Raw genomic sequence first — 23986 nt, forward strand, 5'->3', positions numbered from 1 at the left:
TTCGAGTGGAAAACTTTGTTTTGAAATATTATTTAAAAACAATTTGAAATAACTTGAATTTAAAATCTAATATAGTAATTCAAAAAATAACTTATTGATATTTGAATTTCATTATGATATGCAATCGGCCATATTCATAAAAAATTATATGTTTGACGATTTACGAGGAATATTTTTTGGTACAATATATGAGTACTAAATGTTTAATATCTGACAGTAATATATGATTTTTGAGTATCCAAAGATGTATAACAATTTTTTGTAATAAAGAAACATGATTTTCGGATGAAAATTGGTACAAAACATTAAATATGTTGTACTAATATATGATATTTCAATATGATTTTTTTTTTTCCAAATCGGTACTCAAAATTTTATCTTTTGTACCAAATCTAAAATCATTTGTTCTGCAGTATCATATATATGTTTCCAGATTTTCAATATTTTGTTGGGTGTAATAATTGTACTTGCTTGGAGAGCGATCGAACCATGGTGCTTGTGCTGTTGTGCGATTTAAAAGATTTGAGTTGCACCATTACTACCAGCTATAGCTTTTGGTAAAGCGGTAAGCACTCGGTCCTACAATTGGTATCAGAGCCAAGGTCATGGGTTCGATTCCCATTGATTGCAAGGAGTGCAATTATTGGGAGGGAGATTGTTGGGTGCAATAATTGTCCTTGCTTGGAGAGCGATCGAACCATGGTGGTTGTGTTGTTGTGCGATTTAAAAGATTTGAGTTGCACCATTACTACCAGCTATAGCTTTTGGTAAAGCGGTAAGCACTCGGTCCTACATATTTTATATCAAATTTCATCTTAAATATAATTGTGAACCATATAGTGCATAAATTTTTTTTATTAATCGAAAACTTCGAGAAAATTTTAGTCCGACAGAAGCTAAAAACTTATTTAATTATATTACTGAAGACTTAAAAACAAGTCTCCCCTACCGATAAAGCTCTTGAATTTGAGTATATCTCTTGTGAGACGGTCTCACGAATCTTTATTAGTGAGACGGGTCAATCCTACCGATATTCCCAATAAAAAGTAATAGCTTTAACATAAAAAGTAATATTTTTTCATGGATGACCCAAATAAGATATCAGTATCAGAAAATACGACCCGTGAGACCGTCTCACACGATTTTTTACCATTGAATTTTATGATCTGAGTTAGGTGTCAATGGAATGGGCAAATAAGCTATTTTCTCGTGGCTTCCTATGTTTTTTAATGTGAATTTGGGCCACGTTGAAATCAATTAAAGACTTGGACGGTCTCCGCCGATATTCACCAGCCGTGCGGGTGTCGATCTTTCCTAGCGTTATTACATATTTTTAACCATACGAAATTATCAATGAAAGAAAAATAACATGAACATCCAAATGTTTATATTCTTTATTTCTGAACTGAAAAGGATCGACTATCTTATGATATAAACTTATGAGACTGTCTTATAAAACATATACTTTTTATAAATGATGTGACTATGGTTTTTAGACAATTAAATTAACTTCAAAAATCGATAAAATAATATATGTATATATAATTAATTAATTAAGAACAAAGTCAAGTTTAACATTCATTATGGTGCGACACTTGCCTTCAATCTTCATTATTAGATATACATGGAATAAAATAAAATACTCTAAAGATAAGGTAGCACGCTTAGATGTCCTACTAGATATTGTTCGGAGTCGATAAAAGGATACATTTAAATCTGTAACTTTCGTTCCACGACTATCTAAAAAATATATGATTCCGTTTGCACAAGCATTTTAAAGATATTTTTAGTATTTTATAAAGGAAAAAAATAAAATATGTGTTTGTATAAGATTTTTTATAAAATATTCTTCAAAAATATTTTTAAAAAAGTGTTTTCTAAGTATAATTTATAAAAACCAGCTTAGATGTGTTTTTTATATATTTTTAAAATAAAGATAATAATGGAAATCAAAATATATTAATCTTTAAATATAAAAAACATTTTTATAGAATAGTTGTTCAAACGATTTTAAAAGTTTTTATAACAATTTTATAAAAACACTTTTATAAAAATGTTTTATAAATTCTTATCCAAAGGAAATCATAATCTCTTTTCCACTAAAAACATATCATCTCATATCTCAATATAATAATTTTTTTCCCGGAATAGATGTCATATCTTTTAAAAATATTTTTAGAAAAAATTTTAACAATTCAAATCCCCTCGTGTGTGTGTATACAAAAAAAAATATATATATATATATAAAAACTTATTTGAGACAGGTTTCACATGTAGTATTTTATAAGATAGATTTCTTTTTTGGGTCATTCATGAAAAAATATTACTTTTTATGCTATGAGTATTACTTTTTATTGTGAATATCGGAGGGTTAACACGTCTTACATATAAAAAATCGTGAGACCGTCTCACAAAAAACCTACTCCAAAAAAATGTACCAAAGATATTGATGTATATAATTCACACGACTTGAATTTATGGATACATAAATCTCATATCAATGTTTTTTTCCATATTATCATTATCTCTCATTGAATGAATCGCACCAGCCACATTAGAAGATAGCTTATTAGAGGGGGAAAAATTAATCCGTGATAAGCAGCAACAAATGGTTTCTCGGATGCTCTTTATGCAATTCTCGAGATTTTTGAATTTCAAAATTTGTACCCGTCAAATGAAGAGTCAAGAATCAAACCGTAGAAACTGATATTATATCATATCATTATGTGGAAGAATAAAGTATACTGCCTCGATTCTTGAATGAGTCGCCAAATTATTGATTAAAATAATAAATTTTTAAAAATCATGCTATGTTTAGGGGTAGTTTATGCGGAACGGTTTTCTCATTTCTGCATTGAATGTCTGTCCTCAAGGCTTATGGGCCCCCACCACCACCTCATCATCTTCTACCTCTGTCCCATCTCTCCACCAGTTTTTATACTTTTTAATCCCAAATCTCTCTCTTAACAAGTAAACACGTAAACTGTTGTCTCGAGTGTACTGCTCTTGATGCGAAATTGATTGGTTTCGTACTCAAGTGGTCCAGTGTCATCCATTCATCCCCTTTCTTGAATTTTATCCTCGTCTTGTTTCCAAAACTCGCTGCCCCTTTGTAATTCTCGATGAATCTGAAGTTGGTTTCAACTTTCAACTGGAAAGTTAGAATCTTTTTTATGTAAACAAGAAGATGAGCGAGGACAAAGAAGCATCTAACAATGGCCATTACAAAGTGACTGGCTTAGATTTTGTCAAGAAATTTAAGTTCTTTAAGGCTCGGGAGCCTAAACCTGGTGCTTTTGGCTGTTTATTGTTCTGTCTCTGCTTAATCTTTTGCATCTTTCTGTTGGATATCAGATTTGTAAGTAGTTTATATGGGAAGGGATTGTTTGGGTCTTGGTTTAAGCCCGGTGATTTTTCAGTAAAAGTTGGGTTTCTTGAAGTTGCTGATGGAGAGTGTGATGTATTTGAAGGGAATTGGGTGTGGGATGAGAGCTATCCGCTTTATAAATCTAAAGATTGCATGTTTTTGGATCCTGGTTTTAGGTGTTCTGAGAATGGTAGGCGTGATGATTTCTATACAAAGTGGAGGTGGCAGCCAAAGAATTGCAATTTACCCAGGTTAAATTAAACTGTTTGAGTAGGTTGCAAGTATTTTTCCTCGCATATGTTATGGTTCATTACTTACTAGATAAGTTGAAATTAGAAGCCTTTTTATGTTGTGAGTAAATTTAGTACTTGAATGGTCATGTGTTACTATTTCAAGATTGATACGACTTCGGAATGTGTATTTGATATCTGGTTTATATTTACTTGTGGAACAATAGTATTTATCTAGAAATTATCCCCTGCAAAGTGATTTTCTTTCTATTGGGATCAAATAATTAGCATTTATCACTCAAAGTTGATTTTCTTGCTATTAACTGTTTTTTGATGCGTAGTCGAACAATGAAACTGTGGTAATGAAAGAGAAATTTCATGAATTTTCAATGGTGGAGGTTTCCATATTGGTAGTGGATAGATACGGGTCTTTTTTTATGATTTGGCCACAAATGTTCGCAATTATGACAGAAATACATCAGAATGAAGGTGCTGAAAGTTGGAGTTTCTATCAGGTTTTTCCGTCTTAGAGAATATCCATTTGGTTTGGTTTCAAGATTTGCAAACAACAATTTGAATCTTGTTGAGTCTGACCTACTTGTCCTATGGAATTATTATCAGTCTTTCAGCCATTGGCTGTCTAAAATTGTTGAGATTGTTTTGAAAGTTGTCCCGAGAAAGTGTTTTGTATCCAGGTCATGAATATAATTGCTTTATGTAGCCGAAGATTATTGCACAATATAGATGTATCATGTTTGTTCTTTGGTAAGTTCCTATACCCGAAGATGTGATAGAATTCTCTTAAGTAATTTCTTTTGTTGCACAGATTTAATGCGGAAATTATGTTGGAAAAACTGAGAGACAAACGCCTTGTTTTTGTGGGAGATTCTATTGGGAGAAACCAATGGGAGTCCCTTCTTTGTATGCTTTCTTCTGCTATTCAGAATAAGTCTTCAATCTATGAAGTGAATGGGAACCCAATCACTAAGCATACTGGATTTTTAATTTTCAAATTCAAGGATTTTAACTGCACGGTTGAGTACTACAGAGCACCGTTTCTAGTGGTACAGGGCCGTGCGCCTGCTGGAGCCCCTGCAAAGGTGAAAATGGCATTGAAGCTTGATCAAATGGATTGGAGCTCTGGGCGGTGGAAGGATGCCGATTTACTTGTTTTCAACACAGGGCATTGGTGGAATTATGAGAAGACAATTAAAGGGTAACCTTTGACTCTTTCATTGTTGTTATTTATGTTTTATTGCAGTAGTAATTTTCATGCGTTCTAGCCGCACAACAAGCGGTGCATAATGATTTGGCTGGCTGCTGTAGGTTTGAAAGATGTAATTTTGATCACTACTATATAGGGGTAGAATTTTGGATCTGAAATGTTTCATAGAGCTGTGTCTGTTCAGTTGAGACTGTTATTTAGGCGAGGATTCATCGTTGCTCATTGATTCGTGTGGCACAGCAACCAAAACATATTATTTGGGTTGCTGTTTCATCTGCGATATGATTTAAATTTGTGTAACATTTGGCTTGGACTTGGTTTACCTTGTGAATCCAAATCTTACTTGCATGACAGGGGATGTTACTTTCAAGAAGGAGCTGAGATCAAGATGGAGATGAGCATTGAGAATGCCTTACGAAGGTCAATCAAGACAGTGGTGGACTGGATAAGTCGGGATGTAAATTTGTCAAAGACTCAAGTCATCTTCCGAACCTATGCTCCCGTACATTTCAGGTATCCCCGATACGTCATCCACAAATTCTTTTACTGACCACTTCTTTCATTAGTCATGCATCCTGTAGTGGACCATGTATTTTTCATATGGAGCAGAACTTGTATTTCGAAAACAGTTGCTCATAATAATTAAAGAATACTTTATAAGTTGAACCCTTTTTCGCTCTCCCTCGGGCCTCGGGTCCTTTCCTGCCTGATACAGTAGCATCATAAAATCTCTTTCTAATTCCTCTTTTGGCTGATCAGAGGAGGTGACTGGAATAATGGTGGTACGTGTCACTTGGAGATGTTACCGGACTTGACTATACCACCCATGGCATCTGAGTCGTATGCCGAGTTCAGGAACGTCGTCGAGGTTTTATCAGAACATCAAAAAACGAGGAATATCAGTTTATTAAATGTGACTGGTATGACTTCTCAGAGGAAAGACGGTCACTCTTCCGTGTATTATTTAGGTCTCGTCACTGAGCAGGCTCCTATCCGCCGCCAAGATTGCAGTCATTGGTGCCTGCCTGGCGTACCTGATTCGTGGAATGAGCTCGTCTACACTACCTTTCTTAAGCGAGAGATATCTCGTAGACCACACGTGACATAGTCGTAAAGAAACATAGTCGTAAAGAATCATTCTACCTCGACGCAGGTACATGAAGTAGTGTTCGAGGATGTTTTGACTGATGCTACGGTTGCAGATGACTCTTGCATATGTACAAATACAAACTAGGGAGGGCGTGGCATTGATTTTGCAGGCATGTTCTTATTTTGAACCATTGATGTCAGGTGAATTGAAATATTTGTATTTGGATGGATATTCTGATTCACATGAATTTGATACCTAGAATACACTTCTGTTTTTGTTTTTTTCCCCTCGTTTTTCCCTTTTTCTATTTTTACTTGTAAATATGATTTACAAAGAAAGTTGTACTCTGACAGTATTTTTGATTGAATATTGTGCATAGAAAAGGGCTATATGCAGCTGATTTATTCAGTTACAAATGAATGAGGACTAGTGCAAATTTTTGTAGTATTGTAACCGAAAATAGAGATTTTTTAATGTATTTTTTAGATGGAAATTTCGCAAAAATGAAATTAATTCAGTGTGGAGTTTTCTATCATACATGCAATGTCACATCCCTAGACTAGTAAACAAAGTTCAACATTTCAAAGTAATTAAAGAACACAGAAGGATCACAACGCATGGCCGATGCCACTGCATAAAACACTTAAATTCAGTCAGCCTGCTTGAATCTTTATGTAAACGAGTAATTCTCAAACCTCATGCCACAATCAACCATCTCAACTTGGTCACCTATATGACCCCCACATGGGTAGACAACGTGCCTCTAGCCGTATCCAAACAATTCGCGCACTTGGAATTTGCCAGCTTCAGGCTACAAGTTGTATGCCCGTAAGCAACCCCTGTTGGATAGGGCGACACGGCAGAGTAGTTATAGCCTTGTTGCAAATCTCAGTTTCGGTTTCGGTTTCGGTTTCGGTTTCAGAATATGAACCATAACCAAAGTAATGTGTAATCGTGTGTATATATTGTCTAAGCAGTTCGGTTTTGATTCCATCTTTTATTAGAACGCTAATCATCGGTTTTAGGACAATGATCAAACCTGATTATTAGATGGCCTCAGTTGTATCAAGATCGGTTCGGGGTGGATATATTTAGCTTCAATGAATGGATTTGATTTGAGAACGAATTTAAAATTTAGGTTCAAATGATAGTATCTTGTATGAATTTCAAATATGTCCCAAATACTTTTTTTTATTAGCAAAAAAAAGATTTAAAGTCCATCTAATATAAATTCATCAAACAATAGAGTGGATTTCAAATCATGAATTTGAAGCTTGTGATTTCAAATATCTTAATCTAAATGCTTTCTAAGACAATTCATTCCGAATCAAATGTTAAAAAAGAAAAAGAAAAATTAAGCTAGCAGCCTACTTGCTTAGATCTAGTTATATATAGTTCTGAAAACAACAATCGCAGTTCTAAACGAGAGTAGAATTGAAACTTAATCGTTTGGATCTGAGCTACGATTTCTAATAATCTCGATTTTAATATGATTGATTATAGTTCGAACTTATTTGCATTTATAATCTCTTAAAAATTTTAAAAAAAACTACGTAACGACTTATGAAATAATCAAATTAAGAAAATTCAATTCGTTTTGTCACCACTTTGTGAAAAATCGTTAAATATGAATATGTTAGATACATGTGACTCGATTGATGAAACAATATATCTTCTCCCAAAAACATGTTCTTTTTTACCAACGCACAAAGAAAATGTTTTGTTGCGAATAAACAAGATATCGAGGAATTGTCCATACATAAAATCATGATTTCATATGAAAAAGATGTCAATGTGTGGCACCGGAAAATACAGCCTTGACATGAAAATTATTGACTTGTTAATGTTAGATATCATGCTAATAATTGATCAAAATAATAAAAGTAAAAGTTCATTTATCAAAACAAAAATTTGAAGATCAAACTCCAAAATTGGATAAATTAATGGATGAAAAAATCATTTTCTCATTATTTAACTGCATTAGAAAAAGAATATGGATATTTATTTATTTTTTTAAAAAAGAAATAACTACGTTAGAAAAAGAATATGGATATTTATTTATTTTTTAAAAAAAGAAATAAAGTTGGCAAAATATAATTCATTAATTAAGTCATCTGTACATACATACTTCAGCACCTTACAACTTAAAAATTTTCCACAATTTTAATTTTAGTCTCGGTCCTTATTTAAAGATAGTTCCGATATTTAGTTCAGACTTACAAATTAGGAGGCGTGAACGAGAATAATTTCGACAAAAAAACTTATATATCTCCTTATATACATAATCGAAAATACCATATAGAACTTGCATTTTGAAATTGAATGCGGGGAAATTTCGGTGGTGTAAATTTACCATTAAAAAGCGTGGCAGAAGAACAGTAATCTAACTCAATTCAATCTGTTATTCTCTCTAATGCCAAAAAGTGAACTTCAAGGGAGTGTTGCTTAAAATATGAAATTTATTGAAATTTCAAATTTGATTCCATATGTCAACAACTTATTGTCAAATACATGCCATGCTGGTTCAACTTCTGCAGAAGTTTAGCTTTGAATATCTGATCACGGCATAAAACATTACCCGAAATAAGCTACACCAAATGAATATATGATGAAATTTACCGAAGCAATTAGAAAATCAACTGCACTCAACTCTTTCCCGATTTTGAATCGTCGCAAGACTCACCTTTCCAATGGAAGCAGAGGTACTTAGCCGTCCTTATGTAATCATTCTTCCGGAGACAACACTCCGCAAGCCAAGCCCTTTATTGTGTGTCTACATTGAAACCTGCAATAAAATTAAATTTTGCTCGTAAAAATCCTTCATTGAAGCCTAAAGCCAGTGATGAACTTCTCTTATCTAGAGAGGTCTGCTATCAATAGTTTGGACAGTTTAGGGAAATTAGTTATCTGAAACAAGTCTGTTTACAATACATGAATCTCATATAGAAACTTTAAATGGAGACAGTTCAGATGAAAGTCCGAATTTAGACGTGGATAATTTAAGTTTATCACCATTTCGTTCAATTTATTGAAGATGGATGGCCTCATGACGGGCCACACCTGAATGTTATTTCAACAAAGAACTCTCAAGTTTTCTGAAAAAGATCTTTTTTTTGCTTTACTTTCGATTATGAGGAAGGGAAACCAGAAAAGATATGGTATATGGTGACATAGCACCACTTAACAGTTCAGAAAAAAAGCTTATGATGATCAAAGAAAACAAAATGTCAGGAGTTTAATCTACAATGTTTGAATCATTCGTTACCAGATCAAGTCATTTGAAGCAGAATTCGATAATCCACCAGAATCAGCACAGCCATCAGGTTGAGCATCCCTGACCAAATCTAAAGCTCTTCCCCTGAATCTTAAACGAAATGGGATTACCTGTATTGATGAAGGAAAAAAGTTAGCCACTTATATATCGAGAAAACTACACAAACAATAGTTTTAGCATTCCCCAAATGTAAAAATGTTATCTTATTCATGCCAATTGTTAACAGGATAGTCAGTGATGGAAAATGTCATCCTGAACAAAAACTTATCAGCAGACTCTTTGATAATGATAACTGAATGTCAATGACAACAGAAATCTCAGCAAAGTAATTACATAAAAGCCCTGGAAACAGCAAAGAATGATTGAAATCCCTTACCTTCCTATTTAGTTTAAACTCCCGCTTGGGAAGAAAATGCAGGGGCATATTCAGGGTCGAGGGAGCTTTCACTAAGAGAAACAATTTCGCGGGACCTAAAGCACAACACAAACCAAAAGTTCATTCATGGAACAACAACAAACCTAATTTATTCAACAACTTCAAGAAACAAAGGAGGCTACTATTCTTTACCATTATATGAATCCGATCCAGCTCCTCTTGATATCAAAGTTCGTATTGCCTTCCCCAAAAAATAAAAACATAAAAAAATAAAAACAAGAAACCATCATAAAGTTCACAATAAAAAAATAATTGAAGTGCCACTATATGGATCGATCCAAACCTTTCTGGAGAGCAATTCAGCAACTTTACTTCGACTAAAATCACCAGCATCAACCTTTATGTTCACAAAACACAATTCATAAACATGTAAGGGCCTTAAAGGACTAGGTCCAAGAACCAGGGAGATTTTTTCGACATTTGGAACTTCGGCAAACATTGACTTAACAGCAGTCTTGAGATTAGATATGCAATTCACCATTTTTTCCAACCTTTTAATTTCCATTTTCACCTCCCTCTTTCTTGCTGCTTGCTTTCTCCTTGTCGAGATCGGTTTCCCCTCATCTTTCAAAAGCTCAGCCTCCTATTTAATCATGCTTCCAGAATTCAACTCTTGATATGAAAGTTAAAGGCTCTTTTTGGACTAAGTTCCTTGTTCAAAAATAACTAAAGAAATATTTTTTAATTACCTACAAAAGCTAAAAAATTCTCATTACGTTAAATGACATTTGAAAAGCTGTAAACTTGATACTTATTCTACCACAAAGCAAAATATGAGGTAATCAACCTTCAATTGATTTTAGTGTGGATTTCAGTTTGCACTTCTCTCACGTCGATAATGAAGGTCTAAAAAGAGCAAAATAGGCAAAAAGAAAGAAAAACATAAATTCATTTCACTCACCAATTCTTTATACTCATCGAGCAACTCATCAAATTCACGGGTGATATCCTGAATTACTCTTCCATAGCGCAAACGAAGTTGATTAACGCACAAAACTTAGCTAATTCTAGCATTTAACAACACAAGTGAGAAACTTACGAGGGGATTTGCTGGTGCATGAAGAGAATGAAACCGAGGATGTCGTAGACGATGTGGAAAATGGCGGAGCCATCCAGTAGGTCGGCGGCGGTCTCGAAATCCGTGAACTGCATCTCCGAGCTTCCTCCTCGGTCCACTGCTGTGCCGCCGATTCTCTTCTTCGGTAACTTGAACTGGTGGTGAATTTCCCTGCCAACATTCATCTCCTGAGCTTCCTCCTCCTTCTTCCATTCCTCAGCCGCCGTATCTCGTCTTCGGAGATTCGATCTTATGGTGAATTTTTCCGCTAAACGAATTGGGAAATCGCTCTCTTCAAAATCTGTATTGGCGGGCAGCCATTCTCCTTTTTATCTATAATTTGGCCCATCAACGAGGTAACCACACCTCCACACTCCCGGCCCATATAGAAAAAAGTCTTTTTCAAACATATAATTATTTAAAATTAAATCTTAATATAAACTTAATTTTATATATAGTAAAAGCTTATAAAGAATAAAATTATCTGGAATTAATATTTTTCTATCTAATATTATGTTTAAATTTTCATTTTATTATACTTTAAAAAAATAAAAGTGGTAGAGAGTTATATTTTGGAAAAAAATATTTAATAAATTAAAGGTCTCAATTATTTTTTACAAAATTATCTTAAATAATATAAATGTATATATAAAATATTTAAGGACCTTAATTTTAAGGTTTTGTTTTGTATATATATTTCAATAAAACTTACAATATTTTAGATGAACACTGCGAAATTCAATGAAATATGTCTGCGTATGACAATAATTAAATTATGCATGCTGACTTATGTATCCGAGCGTAGGAAAGTCATTAGATTGAGATAAACCTTATCAAACTTATATCGGTATAGCATAAAATTAGAAATAGATTAATTAATTATTCATGTGATTTTTATTTATTGATATGGAGTAACTTATCAGTATTACATAGGTCAAATACTCTATTTCACCATTATATTATTATGAATAATATATATAATAGTATATTTAATTATTTTCAAATTCACACTAGCCATTTATGCACCGAAGTTGAATCGAGGTGGGATAAGTTATGTTTGATTATTGTCCTCGGCAGTGCGCTAGCGCTAATACGTCCATTCTTCGGGGAGATTGATCTCTGGGGACACACACACGTTATCCGAGTTTGGGGTTTTCTCCAATTTTTCTTCAGTTTTATTCATGCAATTTTTAGTTTCATCTGCATCAATGAAAATTTTATCGTTGTCAATAAAATGTTTTTTATCACACAAAATAAAATTAAACCCGTAATTTTATTGGAAAAATAAATGACCTGGTAATCGAGGATTGATGATTTGTTGGCTAAGTTCATGAACATTGAGATTCAGGGCTTGAACAATGTGAGAAGGAAGCAAAACAGGAGACACAGCTGAAATATAGGTACAAAATATAAAGTTAGTTTATATTTCATCGGGTGTAATTCTTCTCGTATCTCAACACTTTTAAATTAATGAATCTGTCACATTTTAATAAAAGTTGACATCATGTTTTAATAGTCTAAAAATTTAAGTTTCACTATATTATAAGAGAGAATGTTTTAGACGTAGTTGAATATGAAAAAAATAAGTGTTTATTACTTCGAGAAAATTTATTCAAAAAAATGGGTGGGAGGTGATTTAATAAAACAAGTATACAAGATTTTTCAATTTTCCCCCCTGGAGAATTATTGTATTTCATCGTTTTCATTTCTCTGCCACTCACTCATTAACATCATTTATTTATTCAGCCGCGTCTAATCGTGTGTATGTATATAATTTAATGTTAATGTTGAGTGTAATTTAAGTACCTTCAACCTTTTTTATAAAATTTAATTATGTCCTAATGATTTTTTTAATAAGATATCATGTTTGATTTTTTTTTATATATCTTAAATGAAGTGCCCTATGGAGAGAGATATTTCAGAAAAATACATATATGTTCCAAAAAAAACTCGGGCCGGAGCCCAGCCCAAAGCTGGGTGAGCTTTTCCCCTTAAATTCATACATTTTATATCGAGTTCACCTGAGATCATACCGGGATTATTTTTGGTGGATTTATGATATGGGCCATCACCTCGGGGAAGGAAAACCCCGGTACCGCTACTTATTGGGCCTGAACATAAGAAGATGGCTTGCATTCCAGGCCCGCCAAGGGCCCATTTTCGCCCTTTCCTTCTTTTTTCGTGTCTCCTTGATTTTAAGTTGCCTGTAAACTATGCACCAAGGCCACAAACATCAATCAGTTCCAACTTAGAGTGCAAATGCACGACGAAGGCCAAGTAATCGTATAATCGGATATCAGATAACAAAAATCATCGAAAACCAACTTCGCCAAAACCAATAGAACGCTGTGTTGCAAAGCTTTCAAACCATTTATATCATAGTAAATCATTTTTGTAAAAGACTCGAAGACAACATAATCCATCAATTCTTCTACTTGCGCAGTTGATGAATACCTAGCTAAGAGTTGGGGAATTTTTTTTAAAAAAAAATCTTTAAGAATAATGTATTTGAGCGTTATTTTGCTAATTATCTCGTAAAAATTATAGATAATTTATTTTAAAAAACACTCTGGATAAGTACCAGATCCGATTCGATAACCGGCGGTGGTTTCACTCCACAAGGAGGTGCCTTCTCCACTCCCGATCCCAACTGCTGTTTCAACACGAAGAAAACGCGCATTAAAAACATGTACATTTCCACACAGATAATCGATCGAACCTCATAATGCATGCAGAATACAAAAGAATATAACCTTATGGTTAAAGGCGCCATAGCTAGTTCCCGCATGCTTCGGAGGAAGCCATTGAAGGACTCCATGCTCGGGCCTACCATAGTTATTCTGCTCCATAAAGCACCTAGTAATTCCTTATCGATCGATTCACAGCTTCGGCTCTGAAAACTACGTCCGGTATTAAATAGGTAAAAGAAATCTCGATTTTCCATTTATGAAATGTCCGTGTTGTCCTCAAAAGTTGCCTAAATTACGTAAGTTACCTGACATTTAGTCAACGTTCATTAATGTAACTTTTGATGACAAGAGTTTACCTTTTGACTACATTACGATCTAAACATCATTTTTAGTTACACACGTATCAGGTATTATTACTTTCTCTTTTTGGAGAGATTTGATCGTATCTATAAATTGTATTAATTTTGTGACTTTTATATATATATATATATATAATATATATAAAAGTTTGTTTATCAAAACTTAGAATTTATATTGGCTTCCTTAATTATTTTCTCGAAATTAAGATGAACGACGAAAATTATTATTATTAAAGTTCATATTACACAAATAATACGTTACACACTACAACACATACACGTCATATTAAACACTAATATTTATTAATGATTACGATCTTTAAATGTATTTCTGATTGCACGCTAAACTAACAAATAAAAAGTTTTAATTTGTTAATCAAAATGTTATTTTTCACACTTCTCCGGTCGAGGATGATATACCGTATCATATCATATCGTATGGAAAAGATGATATATCGTATCGTATTATATCGGATCGAGAATTGTAATATCATATCGTATCGAGAATTATATACTACGTATCAATTATGTCGAAACTATACGATATACCGAGTTTTTGATATGTTATCAATATATATCATTTTATATCGAAAAAACCTATATTTTAAAATTTTGTAAATAAGTGTTTACAAATATTTTATTATTTTATATATTTTTTCAATATTCCAGTATATTCCGGAATTTTCAAATTTCATAACATTCTCGTACAGAAAAATTCGATATTGTTAATGTATCGTGCCAAAATCTTCGACATACCAAAAATTAAATATTTTTTCCAATCTATCTCCGGTTATATCAATTTGATATTCAATCAATACCAATGACACTGATAAACGATCATTTGGTAGTATCCATGCATGGATCACAACCACCACTCAAAAAAAAAAATGCCAAATTCAATTGGAGCTATACAAAACGATTTTATACATTAAAGTTGAAAAAAAATGTTGCCTATGTGATCCCAGTAACTTAGAAAAATGCTTCAATCTCTGATAAGTTTCGGCCTTCTCGCAAACATATTTCATTCGCTGCTCCTTAACTCCCAGCTCCGTTCACCATTTCACAAAAAAATGTGAAATAATTCCAACCATACTCCTCCACACGCGGCCTTCGTCCCTGTCTCTAGATCAAAACTTGCACTTTCAGAATAAGAACATGGTATATAACTTTAGAAAAAGATATTTAGAAAATCGTCTCCAGATGTACCCGTACCTGGATATAGAAACAGCTGACACCAAACTCGTAGTATCGATTCAGCCTTTGGCCTGGAAAGGGACTGGAAATTGATCCTCGATTTAATTCTTAAAGACCACTCCTAATTTCACCAACACACAATTTGTTTGTTTCATGTACAAGTCTCCTAGTTTCCTCGTCCATCCTTGCATTGTCTTTCTTCATCCTTTCTGCCACAATAAGTGGCATTTTACCAACTCTTTTATAAGTTCGAAGAAGAGACTTGTATATCTCAGTATTTATATAGCCAACAATCCTAAGGGTATCCATCAAGTTTTCTGCATCTTCAACATTGCCGAATTCTTCAATAATTTTACAAACTTCTAGCACTAGTTTTTCATCTGGATCCCATTTTTTAACACTACTAACTGCTTTTTTGAAACAATCAAGAACCTTTTTTACCTCCCTTTGTTTCAAGTAACCCCAAGTGAGAAGCTCCCAAGTGGTATATCCTGGTACAAAGTCTTTTTGAACCATTAGGTTATGAAAAGCCTCTGCCTTTTCCATCAGATCGTTATTGACATAAGCAGCAAGAAGTAAATTGGGAACCCTTGAATCTTTGGTTGGAGAAACAGACTCCCATTCATTGAAAAGCTTCTCAGCCTCTTTGAATTCTTCAAGCTTCAATAAGGAAGAAATAATGCAAGTGTACTCTACATCATTCAGCTTGCAGTAGGTGGACTTCAGCATTTTCCATATTCGGAGAACATCTTTTTTATTTTTCAGACAGGTATGTAAACTAATGAGTGACGCATAAGCAACTCTAACTTTTCTAGAGATCCTTTTCTCCATTTCCTTCAATGATGACTCGGCCTTTTCTTGCAGTGAATTCTTGATGTAGATGCTGGACAATGTGCTATATGTTAACCAATCTGGTTCAACCTTGGATTTGTTCAGTTCAGTAAAAACCTTTTCGGCGGTTTCCAATAAATCTTGCGATGCACACGCAGTTAACAACAGATTATACGTAACAACATCAGGAGTAGTTGTTTTTTGCAGCTCCTGAATCAATCCTTGAACCTTTTCAAACTTCCCCGAGGAGATATATAGAGAAATCATGTGATTATACGGAAGAGGGTATTTTAAGAAACCATGTTCCGACATCTTTTTCATCAGAGCCTCGGCTTTATCAAACTCCTTGTGCTGAACGTAGGTGTGGAGAAGGGCACTACAAGTTGTGTGGTCTCTCATTTTGTCAGGGAGATCTTCAAAAAACTTTTCTGCACTGATAATACCCCGAATTTTTGTAATCAAATCCAAGTGGACAGCATAGTCTCCAGGCACCAGCTTCATATCTTCCTGCATCCTCATCCATTCACAAACCTGGACAACTCAACAATTGAGCATAAATGACTCGGAATTTTTTAGTGGAGGTGCAATCTCTCATTGCATCATAACTGAAAAATTAATCGACAAAAGAAAATATATTGTACCAAACTTTAGGGAACATTACCGTCACATTTCAGAAATTAGACCTGTTCAACTTAAGAAAAAACAAAATAATCGACGTGGAACAGTTTAAAAACAATATTTCACAACATAAGAAACTGAAGCATCTTGAAAGAAAAACAAACATGCAAACACACACAAATCTACATAGGAAAATTTGTTGAAAGTCCCTCCCACCTTTTGAATATAATAAATGTTGAGACAAAAGGAGTTTGGTAGTGTTTAAGCATAAACATTATGATCGTGATCATCATGACCTTGAACCATTGGAAAATCGATTTCAACAAGTTATTGGAGCTAGAGATCACCTTTTCAAAACCCCTAGTGCGTAATACTCCATTTGGTATTAGGTATGTACCCTACAAACAATTGGGCTAGGGGTTTTTTGATACCTTTCTGTAAATGCATATTATATTCAGTAAAGCACATGTATTTTTTGTCATACTTGGAGTGTGTTTGGAGAGAGAAGCTATCTTACCAACAACAAGTTTTTTAAAAGAAGTGGCGTTTGGATGCATAATCCGTTCCATGAATAGATCAAAAAAATGTATGAATAAGAAAAACACATAAACACGTCGCATAAATATACCATGAAGTCATCCATATTGGTTGGAGCACTGCGCAGACATTGATTTCAATTAATACTTCGTGTTTATCTTCCACTGAAAATTTCTCAATCAATCAAAGTCCAGCGTACAAGAATGATAAGGACCGAAGGGGCGGATCTAAGTACGCAAAAGAAGAAAACGCCACCCCTAAATATTTTTTCCCAACTTCAAAGTATGATTTTTCAAGAAAGTAAAAACGGCACCATTTAATCAAGAATTAAGTGACCTCTCCGGAGCGAAAAATAAAATTACACTGAAAACAGAGATGAAAACTATTCAGAACACTAAACCACGAAAGTGTAAGGCAAAAAAAAAAAAAAAAACGTATCACACGATTAGCAATTGTATAACCTCGAGAGCGTGTTTGTAGCGCTTAAGCCTTCTAAGCTCCCGAACAATGCGATTCAGCTCGTACTTGCGTACTACGTGACCCTCCTCCTTCCATTTCCGAATAGTGGTAACTGCACTGCGCTTAGCGAACACAAGAGCGAAAAGTCTCCGTCCTAGCGTGTCCCTGCCTCCGCCAGCGCTCGATTTGGTGGAGCTGGTTACCGACGATCTCGGCTCCGCCTCCGGAGCTGCTGTGGCAACCGCCTTTGACGAGAACTGGCGCGCTGCGGCGACTGCTCTCCGAACCAAACGGCGCAGCATTTCTTTCGGTGCGGTCAGCAAGAAAGTAACAGCTTGAAGACCCATTGAAGGCTCAAGGTGGCGGAACAAACCCCACCCAGGTTCAATATGGGCCTGCAAGCTTCTAATTGGGCCTCTGACAAAAATCTTGACAGCGTCCAATAGCAGCCCTGACATATCAATTTCATATATAATATGAATATATCCACATTAACGATGTTCTATTATATCAATTTTTTGGAAAATGTAAATTTCAAGCCAAACACCTCAATTGTATGAGATATAAGAGGATCGAGCGAGAAACAAAATCTAGTGAAACACGTGAAGTCTCGAAAATATTTGAATTAGAGGAATGGATGAAAGTTTATCAATAATTAAAAATTTGATTTCTCATTAAGTTTGTCGGCTTGCTCAATTAGTTTTAAATAAATAATTTTTTTAGAAAAATTAAATGTACGATTAAAATCCTTGCCTTTCAAATCTGACCAATTTAGTAGCCGGAACTAGCAAACTAATCAACATATATACTTCACACAGAATAAAAATCTTCAACTCAATGCCAGGTGTCAGTCCAACCGGGGATCGTAGTAGCGTCCGGATCGTCGTCGTCGGCGACCGTGGCACCGGAAAATCGAGCCTCATCGCGGCGGTCGCTGCCGAGACCTTCCGGAAGGATGTTCCTCCGGTTCTCCCTCCCACGCGCCTCCCGGCAGATTATTATCCCGATAATGTTCCAATCATAATCATCGACACCTCATCCAGGTTAATCGGTTTCCACCCTTGGCGCGTGCCCGAGTTTCTCTTGTTTAATTATCTTGGTTTAAGTTTTTTAAGGATTGATTCTTGGATGGATGTAGTTTGGAGAGTAGAGGCAGGCTCGCTGAGGAGCTGAAGCGAGCGGATTCGGTAGTGCTGACCTATGCGTGCGATCAGCCATCTACGCTTAATCGCCTCAGTTCATTCTGGCTTCACGAGCTTCGCCGCTTAGAGGTTTACTCTGAATCCCGATTGTGTATTATTTGACTTCTCCATGTGTATGTATTGGTAATATTATGATGATAATCTCCTGTTCAGTTAATTATCTGTTAAACATTTTTTTTTTTTTGCTTAGTATTACATGTACATGTGTATTTGCTTATTCAATGATACGCACATTGTGATTACATAAAGCACATTCATGCATCTTCATAAAACAAGCGATACTGAGTACTGACATCTTTGTAAAACATCAAGCATATTCATGTTCTAATAACGTGCGTATCATTGGAACAAACCAATATTATTATTGTTGCTAGCAATGCTGCTGATAGCCTTTAAATCTTGCAAAAGTTTAATAGTTGATGACAGTATTAGTCTGGTTTGAAACTTGATTCATGTGCTTTAATTGTGATTATTCTAGATCAGGGCACCAGTAATCGTGGTTGGTTGCAAACTAGATCGTCGGGATGAGGAGTACAATTTGAGTGTTGAGATGTCTCCCCTCATGCAGCAGTTTCGGGAGATCGAAACTTGCATGGAATGTTCTGCAGCTAACATGCTTCAGGTTTGAAATAAATTATAATCTGTGTTGTATTTATGTTCTTCAGAATTTTTTTGTGAGAACAAGGATCTTCAGATGATTGCAATGGTTTTAAGTTGTTGTAGATTCAAGAAGTATTCTACTTTGCTCAAAAGGCAGTTCTACATCCAACGGCCCCTCTATTTGATCAGGAAACTCAGACTTTGAGACCTCAATGCATGAGAGCATTGAAGAGGATATTTATCCTTTGTGATCATGATATGGATGGTGCTCTCAGCGATGACGAATTGAATGAATTTCAGGTTGTTTACAACTGCATTTTCTTTTGTTACTCTTTATTTAAGCAATGCTTCTGATCTATATTTTTTCAAATGACTCACACGTAGTGCTGGTGAGCAGGTTAGATGTTTCAATGCTCCATTGCAACCTGCTGAAATAGTGGGTGTCAAGCGGGTTGTACAAGAGAAATTGCCTCAAGGAGTCAATGGCCTTGGTCTTACCCTAACAGGATTTTTGTTTCTTCATGCCCTTTTTATTGAGAAAGGTCGAATTGAGACCACGTGGAGCGTATTGAGACAATTTGGTTATGATGATGAATTAAAACTCAGGGACTCTTATTTGTCAATTCCTAACAAAAAGGCTCCAGATCAGGTAATTCCCTTGGCATTACATGTAAACCGGACTAGATCGTTTTATATTAGAAAAATAATGGGTTTAAATTTGGAAGTCTCCAACTAAAAATTTGAATTTTACGTTATTAATTGGTAGATTAACTATTATGACTAATTATCTGTTACCATTTTCCTTTATGTTCTTAATTTCATGATTTGTGATTCCTCGTCTTCATGTGTTAGCGTATCATCTAGGATGTCAAAAGATAGTACTACTTTTCATGCGTTTCTTGGTCCTTGCAGAGTATTGAACTAACAAGCGAAGCCATAGAGTTTTTGAAGGGCCTTTTCAGCACATTTGATGATGATAAAGTATGATATATTTAGTTACTGTTGTTTTTAACTGTTGCATAGTTAACGTTTTTTCATGCCACAAAGCTCGAAATTATTCACATCTTATATGTAAATGAAAACTTGGGAAATATTTGTATTTGGTTAGGCTGTAGACGAAGAGGAAGTGATTCCGTTTTATGAAATTTGTTACTGCAAATTAGAGACTTTCAATTGCATATATCCAGAGCCATTTATGTTGACACTCAATTGATTTTCATATAATGTTCAGCTCGTGTATGCTGGATACAATACAAAAAATATATTTTTGGTGGAAGAACCAAGTGAAAACATTTTGTTGGTGGAAATACAGCACACTAGATAATTTGATCTGTAGTAATCAGGTCAGTATAATCTCCATAATGTAATTAGATTCTGTTGTCACTTCCTTTACCTTTTTTTACTGATTTAGTGTTGATCTAACCATGTTTGGCATTTGATCTGATTCTGTCACGTTGAAAGGTCGAAAATTGCCATTCAGTGTGGCAAGTGAATAATTTTATGGTGTTTTGTGCATCATTCCGCTCTTTCTTTCAAATGTGGCACAAGGGTTTTATTGTTTTCAAACTAGACCAAGAAACAGTTCATTGTGTACTTGTTGTCTTTAAATATACTTTCCCCTCATTTTATTTGCATTGCTTCAACATTTTCAATCCACTTCTGAATAAACTCGACCTTCATGATGTTTAGGATGGAGTTCTTCGGAATAGTGAGCTTGAAGATTTATTTTCTACTGCACCAGAAAGGTGAATTTAATTCTCCAGAATGCTTTCATTTTTGTGTTACTTATGTTGAATTACATTCCGAGCATGATTGGTTTGTAAATTATGTATCTAGATGACCATTTTCCTCCATTCCATAATTTATTCAACTGGCTTGGGACACTAGTTTTGGACAAATCTAATTGTGGAATAACTGTGTCTTATATGAGACAAATATAAGTGTGATCTAGAGGTAGCTGGTTTTATTTGCTCTATAATTTTTGCAAGTCAATCTATCAGAAAGGTGTCATTTGCTATTTTTTCTTCTCTTTGATATGTCACATGCTCTTCTGCTTGTGTTCTAATATATAAGCTAGCTATTCTTTCTCACTTATATTTTATTATCTGCTTGGTTTCATGGTGTAAACGCAGCCCCTGGGATGAAACTCCTTATAAGGATGCTGTTGAAAGAACACCGTTGCGCGGATTATCCCTTTCTGGATTTCTATCGGAGGTGGATTTTGTTACTTGTTTGGAAAATTTATACTCGCGCTTTTTAGAAATTTATTTCTATGTTTAATTTGGTTTATTTGCAAAACCAAAGATTTACAGGGTTTTTATTGAGATTTTTTTTTGTAAACAACTACAAACTTATTTTTACCAAATGGCTTTTAAAGCTGTGTGCTGCTTGAACAATTATAACATGTGACAAATCTTTGTTTTGTAGACTGATCAAAAGGCTTCGCTTATATTGTTAGCTTCTGGACATTGATAAAGTGTAACTCTGTATCTTTTTCCTGTATGTAAGCGCTAGGATACGAGATGGTGCAAATTTTTAGCTAAATTTCATTGGTAATATCACTTGTTAAACAATGTAAAATCCCAAATTTCGTTTTCATGCTAGATCTTACTCTCGTTATTGTTCTACTTGTCCTAAAAGTTGAAGACTGTAGATCAACTCCTACTTCTCTGTATTTATTTTTATGAAGATGTAATATTTGTGATATTGTTGGTTTGTTGCTTATGACTTATGTGGAACATGTGTTGTAGTGGGCACTTATGACATTACTGGATCCTGCACGAAGTGTTGCCAACTTAATTTACATTGGCTTCAACTGCAATGCTGCATCATCTCTCCACATAACTAAGAGAAGAGCAGTTGACAGAAAGCTGCAACAAACAGAACGAAATGTTTTTCAATGCTTTGTATTTGGGCCTAAAAATGCTGGAAAATCTGCATTGTTGGCGTCATTGTTGGGAAGGTGTGGCTCTAAATCTATACATGCATGAGGATGAGTTAATCAGATTGTACCAGAATAATTGCTTCTTTTAATATAAGTATTTGGACTCTATTATTTCATGCGTGCTTTGTGTAAATATATGAGCACATTTTGTCTACTTCTCTGATGAGAATATTCAGCGAGAATGATGGTTTTTCCTGTAACAGGCCCTTTTCTGAAAATCACATCTCTACAAGCGAGCAGTATGTTGTGAATGTGGTTGACCAACATACGGTGAGTACAAGTCGTCTTGTCACATCACTGTTTGGAGTATGGTCTGTCATAGCAATTGTTGCATATGTAGAATTCGCTTTTCTTTTTTACTTTGCATGTAATTACGTGAGTTTTTTGTTTTAATTGCAGGGTAAGAAAACTCTAGTACTCAGGGAGATTCCTGAAGATGGTATTCAAAAACTTTTGTCAAACAAGGAATCTTTGGCTGCTTGTGATGTAGCAGTTTTTGTTTATGATAGGTGTGCATACTACCCCGCTTTTCTTCTAATTCTATTAGCGAGTCCATCAATTAGTAGTGTAATTATGCAATTTTTTCCAATTGGAACCTACGTTGCATTCCCCTCTCCTTTAGTCCCTCCTCTATTTCGTCCAATCTAAGTTAAATGCATCTTATTAGTCTCGAGGATATCAACCTCATCTGACACCTGGCTGTTGATTTTTCTTTTTCAGCTCGAGTGAAGATTCTTTTCGAAGAGCATCTGAACTGCTACTGAATGTAGCTAGGGAAGGGGAAGAAAGTGGCTTCTGTATGCCGTGTCTTCTCGTTGCAGCAAAGAATGATCTTGACTCGAGTTCCCTGGTGATGAAAGATTCAGCTAAGGTACTCAGTAACTTGCTTTGGCCTCAACTTCCTGGATGCTTCGCATGAACAAAGTAGAACAGAATTGCGAAGAGATGAGAGAACTGTTTCAAGGTTATTCATTTTTTTTTAAAAAAATCTGTAGGTTTGCCTTGATTTGGGGATTGATGCGCCGATTCCAATAAGCGTGAAAGAAAGAGATTTGAACAATGTCTTCTCTAGAATTGTAAATGCAGCCGAGCACCCTCATCTGAGTGTTCCTGAAACTGATATTGGCCGCAGTCGGAAGCGATGTCGGAAGCTTGTTAATAGATCTCTCGTGTGCCTTTCCGGTAATTATGAGAATTTCATCATCTACAAACTCCGATACTGTATGCATCGATCTTTTTCAACATGAATTCTATAATTTTAACTTGACTTTGTAATATTTACAGTTGGAGCTGCTGTCACTTTCATTGGTTTGGCGGCATACCGGGTCTATGCTGCTAGAAAGAATGCATCTAGTTAGATATAGCAGTTTCCTGGTAATAATGTGTCTTCTCTTCTTTATGGATTTTATATACTTATGTTTTGGTTTTTTATGTTTCATTTAAGTATGGTTTCTTCGGTAATTAATAAGGAGACTGTTGGCTAAATTTTGGTTTGCCACTTGGTAATGCTCACATTTGATAGCCTTCGCTGTTTATTTATAAGGCCACTGTTACAAAAATTATGTTGCTGCCCGATAATGTAGCTGTTATCAAGACTTTCCACGAAAGCTTGTGTTTCAATGTGTGATAAATTACATTTTCCCTTCCAGTGGAGCTTTCTTTCTTTACTTATTTTAAACCAGTGGAAATTTTTATTTTTTATTTTCCAATTGGCTAGTAAGTGCGTCAACTTTTGAAATCATTTTTCTTCGATTTTCAATTTTTTGTTTCCATTTTCAGTTATTTTCCAAAGTTACGTTCTTCCGACAGACATATCTCTGAAAAATTAATCAAAATTGAAATGCATAGAGGGATTTGAGAACTTTTCTCTATT

The 23986-nt window shown here is 34.7% G+C and overlaps 5 protein-coding genes across 10 annotated transcripts; 2 read left to right on the forward strand and 3 right to left on the reverse strand.

Annotated features, from left to right (window-relative positions):
* Positions 1 to 2877: 2877 nt before the first annotated feature.
* LOC140840164 (protein trichome birefringence-like 11) lies at positions 2878 to 6326 on the forward strand. Its single transcript, XM_073207329.1, has 4 exons — positions 2878 to 3618; positions 4424 to 4813; positions 5177 to 5335; positions 5582 to 6326. The coding sequence occupies exons 1-4, from the start codon at positions 3188 to 3190 to the stop codon at positions 5928 to 5930; spliced, it is 1329 nt and encodes a 442-aa protein (XP_073063430.1). The 5' UTR covers positions 2878 to 3187; the 3' UTR covers positions 5931 to 6326.
* A 2062-nt stretch (positions 6327 to 8388) lies between these two features.
* Positions 8389 to 11018, reverse strand: LOC140840165 (uncharacterized). 4 transcript variants are annotated; one of them, XM_073207332.1, is made up of 8 exons: positions 10662 to 11003; positions 10524 to 10581; positions 9906 to 10205; positions 9755 to 9803; positions 9563 to 9657; positions 9178 to 9296; positions 8596 to 8697; positions 8389 to 8467 (listed from the first exon to the last, which is right to left on the reverse strand). In XM_073207332.1, the coding sequence occupies exons 1-7, from the start codon at positions 10862 to 10864 to the stop codon at positions 8637 to 8639; spliced, it is 885 nt and encodes a 294-aa protein (XP_073063433.1). In that variant the 5' UTR covers positions 10865 to 11003; the 3' UTR covers positions 8389 to 8467; positions 8596 to 8636. The 4 variants fall into 4 exon arrangements, with proteins under 4 accessions (XP_073063433.1, XP_073063431.1, XP_073063434.1 ...); XM_073207331.1 differs by having other exon boundaries at positions 8412 to 8500; XM_073207330.1 differs by having other exon boundaries at positions 8390 to 8697; positions 10662 to 11002.
* Positions 11019 to 11744: 726 nt separating this feature from the next.
* LOC140838068 (uncharacterized) lies at positions 11745 to 13562 on the reverse strand. Of its 2 annotated transcripts, none has more exons than XM_073204158.1 (5): positions 13433 to 13562; positions 13261 to 13329; positions 12713 to 12890; positions 11973 to 12068; positions 11745 to 11879 (listed from the first exon to the last, which is right to left on the reverse strand). In XM_073204158.1, the coding sequence occupies exons 1-5, from the start codon at positions 13526 to 13528 to the stop codon at positions 11767 to 11769; spliced, it is 552 nt and encodes a 183-aa protein (XP_073060259.1). In that variant the 5' UTR covers positions 13529 to 13562; the 3' UTR covers positions 11745 to 11766. The 2 variants fall into 2 exon arrangements, with proteins under 2 accessions (XP_073060259.1, XP_073060258.1); XM_073204157.1 differs by having other exon boundaries at positions 13261 to 13332.
* A 919-nt stretch (positions 13563 to 14481) lies between these two features.
* LOC140840167 (pentatricopeptide repeat-containing protein At4g02820, mitochondrial-like) lies at positions 14482 to 17731 on the reverse strand. 2 transcript variants are annotated; one of them, XM_073207335.1, is made up of 3 exons: positions 17370 to 17731; positions 14941 to 16284; positions 14482 to 14844 (listed from the first exon to the last, which is right to left on the reverse strand). In XM_073207335.1, the coding sequence occupies exons 1-2, from the start codon at positions 17712 to 17714 to the stop codon at positions 15031 to 15033; spliced, it is 1599 nt and encodes a 532-aa protein (XP_073063436.1). In that variant the 5' UTR covers positions 17715 to 17731; the 3' UTR covers positions 14482 to 14844; positions 14941 to 15030. The 2 variants fall into 2 exon arrangements, with proteins under 2 accessions (XP_073063436.1, XP_073063435.1); XM_073207334.1 differs by having other exon boundaries at positions 14482 to 14850.
* Positions 17732 to 18144: 413 nt separating this feature from the next.
* On the forward strand, positions 18145 to 23761 carry LOC140840168 (mitochondrial Rho GTPase 1-like). Its single transcript, XM_073207336.1, has 14 exons — positions 18145 to 18410; positions 18506 to 18638; positions 19048 to 19191; positions 19293 to 19469; positions 19567 to 19818; positions 20082 to 20150; positions 20859 to 20914; positions 21302 to 21383; positions 21920 to 22131; positions 22317 to 22383; positions 22513 to 22622; positions 22834 to 22984; positions 23109 to 23295; positions 23398 to 23761. The coding sequence occupies exons 1-14, from the start codon at positions 18205 to 18207 to the stop codon at positions 23469 to 23471; spliced, it is 1920 nt and encodes a 639-aa protein (XP_073063437.1). The 5' UTR covers positions 18145 to 18204; the 3' UTR covers positions 23472 to 23761.
* Positions 23762 to 23986: the final 225 nt, after the last annotated feature.

This window comes from Primulina eburnea, chromosome 8, assembly GCF_022965805.1.
Source record: "Primulina eburnea isolate SZY01 chromosome 8, ASM2296580v1, whole genome shotgun sequence".
In the NCBI taxonomy this organism is placed as follows: domain Eukaryota; kingdom Viridiplantae; phylum Streptophyta; class Magnoliopsida; order Lamiales; family Gesneriaceae; genus Primulina; species Primulina eburnea.

Coding starts and splice junctions, on each gene's coding strand:
- LOC140840164 (XM_073207329.1), top strand. CDS start 3,188: ATGAGCGAGGACAAAGAAGCATCTAACAATGGCCATTACAAAGTGACT. Junction 3,619..4,423: donor AAGAATTGCAATTTACCCAG/GTTAAATTAAAC, acceptor TTTGTTGCACAG/ATTTAATGCGGAAATTATGT. Junction 4,814..5,176: donor TATGAGAAGACAATTAAAGG/GTAACCTTTGAC, acceptor CTTGCATGACAG/GGGATGTTACTTTCAAGAAG.
- LOC140840165 (XM_073207332.1), bottom strand. CDS start 10,864: ATGAATGTTGGCAGGGAAATTCACCACCAGTTCAAGTTACCGAAGAAG. Junction 9,658..9,754: donor TGGATCGGATTCATATAATG/GTAAAGAATAGT, acceptor GTTGTGCTTTAG/GTCCCGCGAAATTGTTTCTC. Junction 9,297..9,562: donor AGTTTAAACTAAATAGGAAG/GTAAGGGATTTC, acceptor TCATCAATACAG/GTAATCCCATTTCGTTTAAG.
- LOC140838068 (XM_073204157.1), bottom strand. CDS start 13,528: ATGGAGCAGAATAACTATGGTAGGCCCGAGCATGGAGTCCTTCAATGG. Junction 12,891..13,260: donor CGGTTATCGAATCGGATCTG/GTACTTATCCAG, acceptor CTTGGTGCATAG/TTTACAGGCAACTTAAAATC. Junction 11,880..11,972: donor CATCAATCCTCGATTACCAG/GTCATTTATTTT, acceptor TCATTGATGCAG/ATGAAACTAAAAATTGCATG.
- LOC140840167 (XM_073207335.1), bottom strand. CDS start 17,714: ATGGGTCTTCAAGCTGTTACTTTCTTGCTGACCGCACCGAAAGAAATG. Junction 16,285..17,369: donor GCTACAAACACGCTCTCGAG/GTTATACAATTG, acceptor TGAGTTGTCCAG/GTTTGTGAATGGATGAGGAT.
- LOC140840168 (XM_073207336.1), top strand. CDS start 18,205: ATGCCAGGTGTCAGTCCAACCGGGGATCGTAGTAGCGTCCGGATCGTC. Junction 19,819..20,081: donor ACAAAAAGGCTCCAGATCAG/GTAATTCCCTTG, acceptor TGGTCCTTGCAG/AGTATTGAACTAACAAGCGA. Junction 21,384..21,919: donor TTTCTGGATTTCTATCGGAG/GTGGATTTTGTT, acceptor CATGTGTTGTAG/TGGGCACTTATGACATTACT.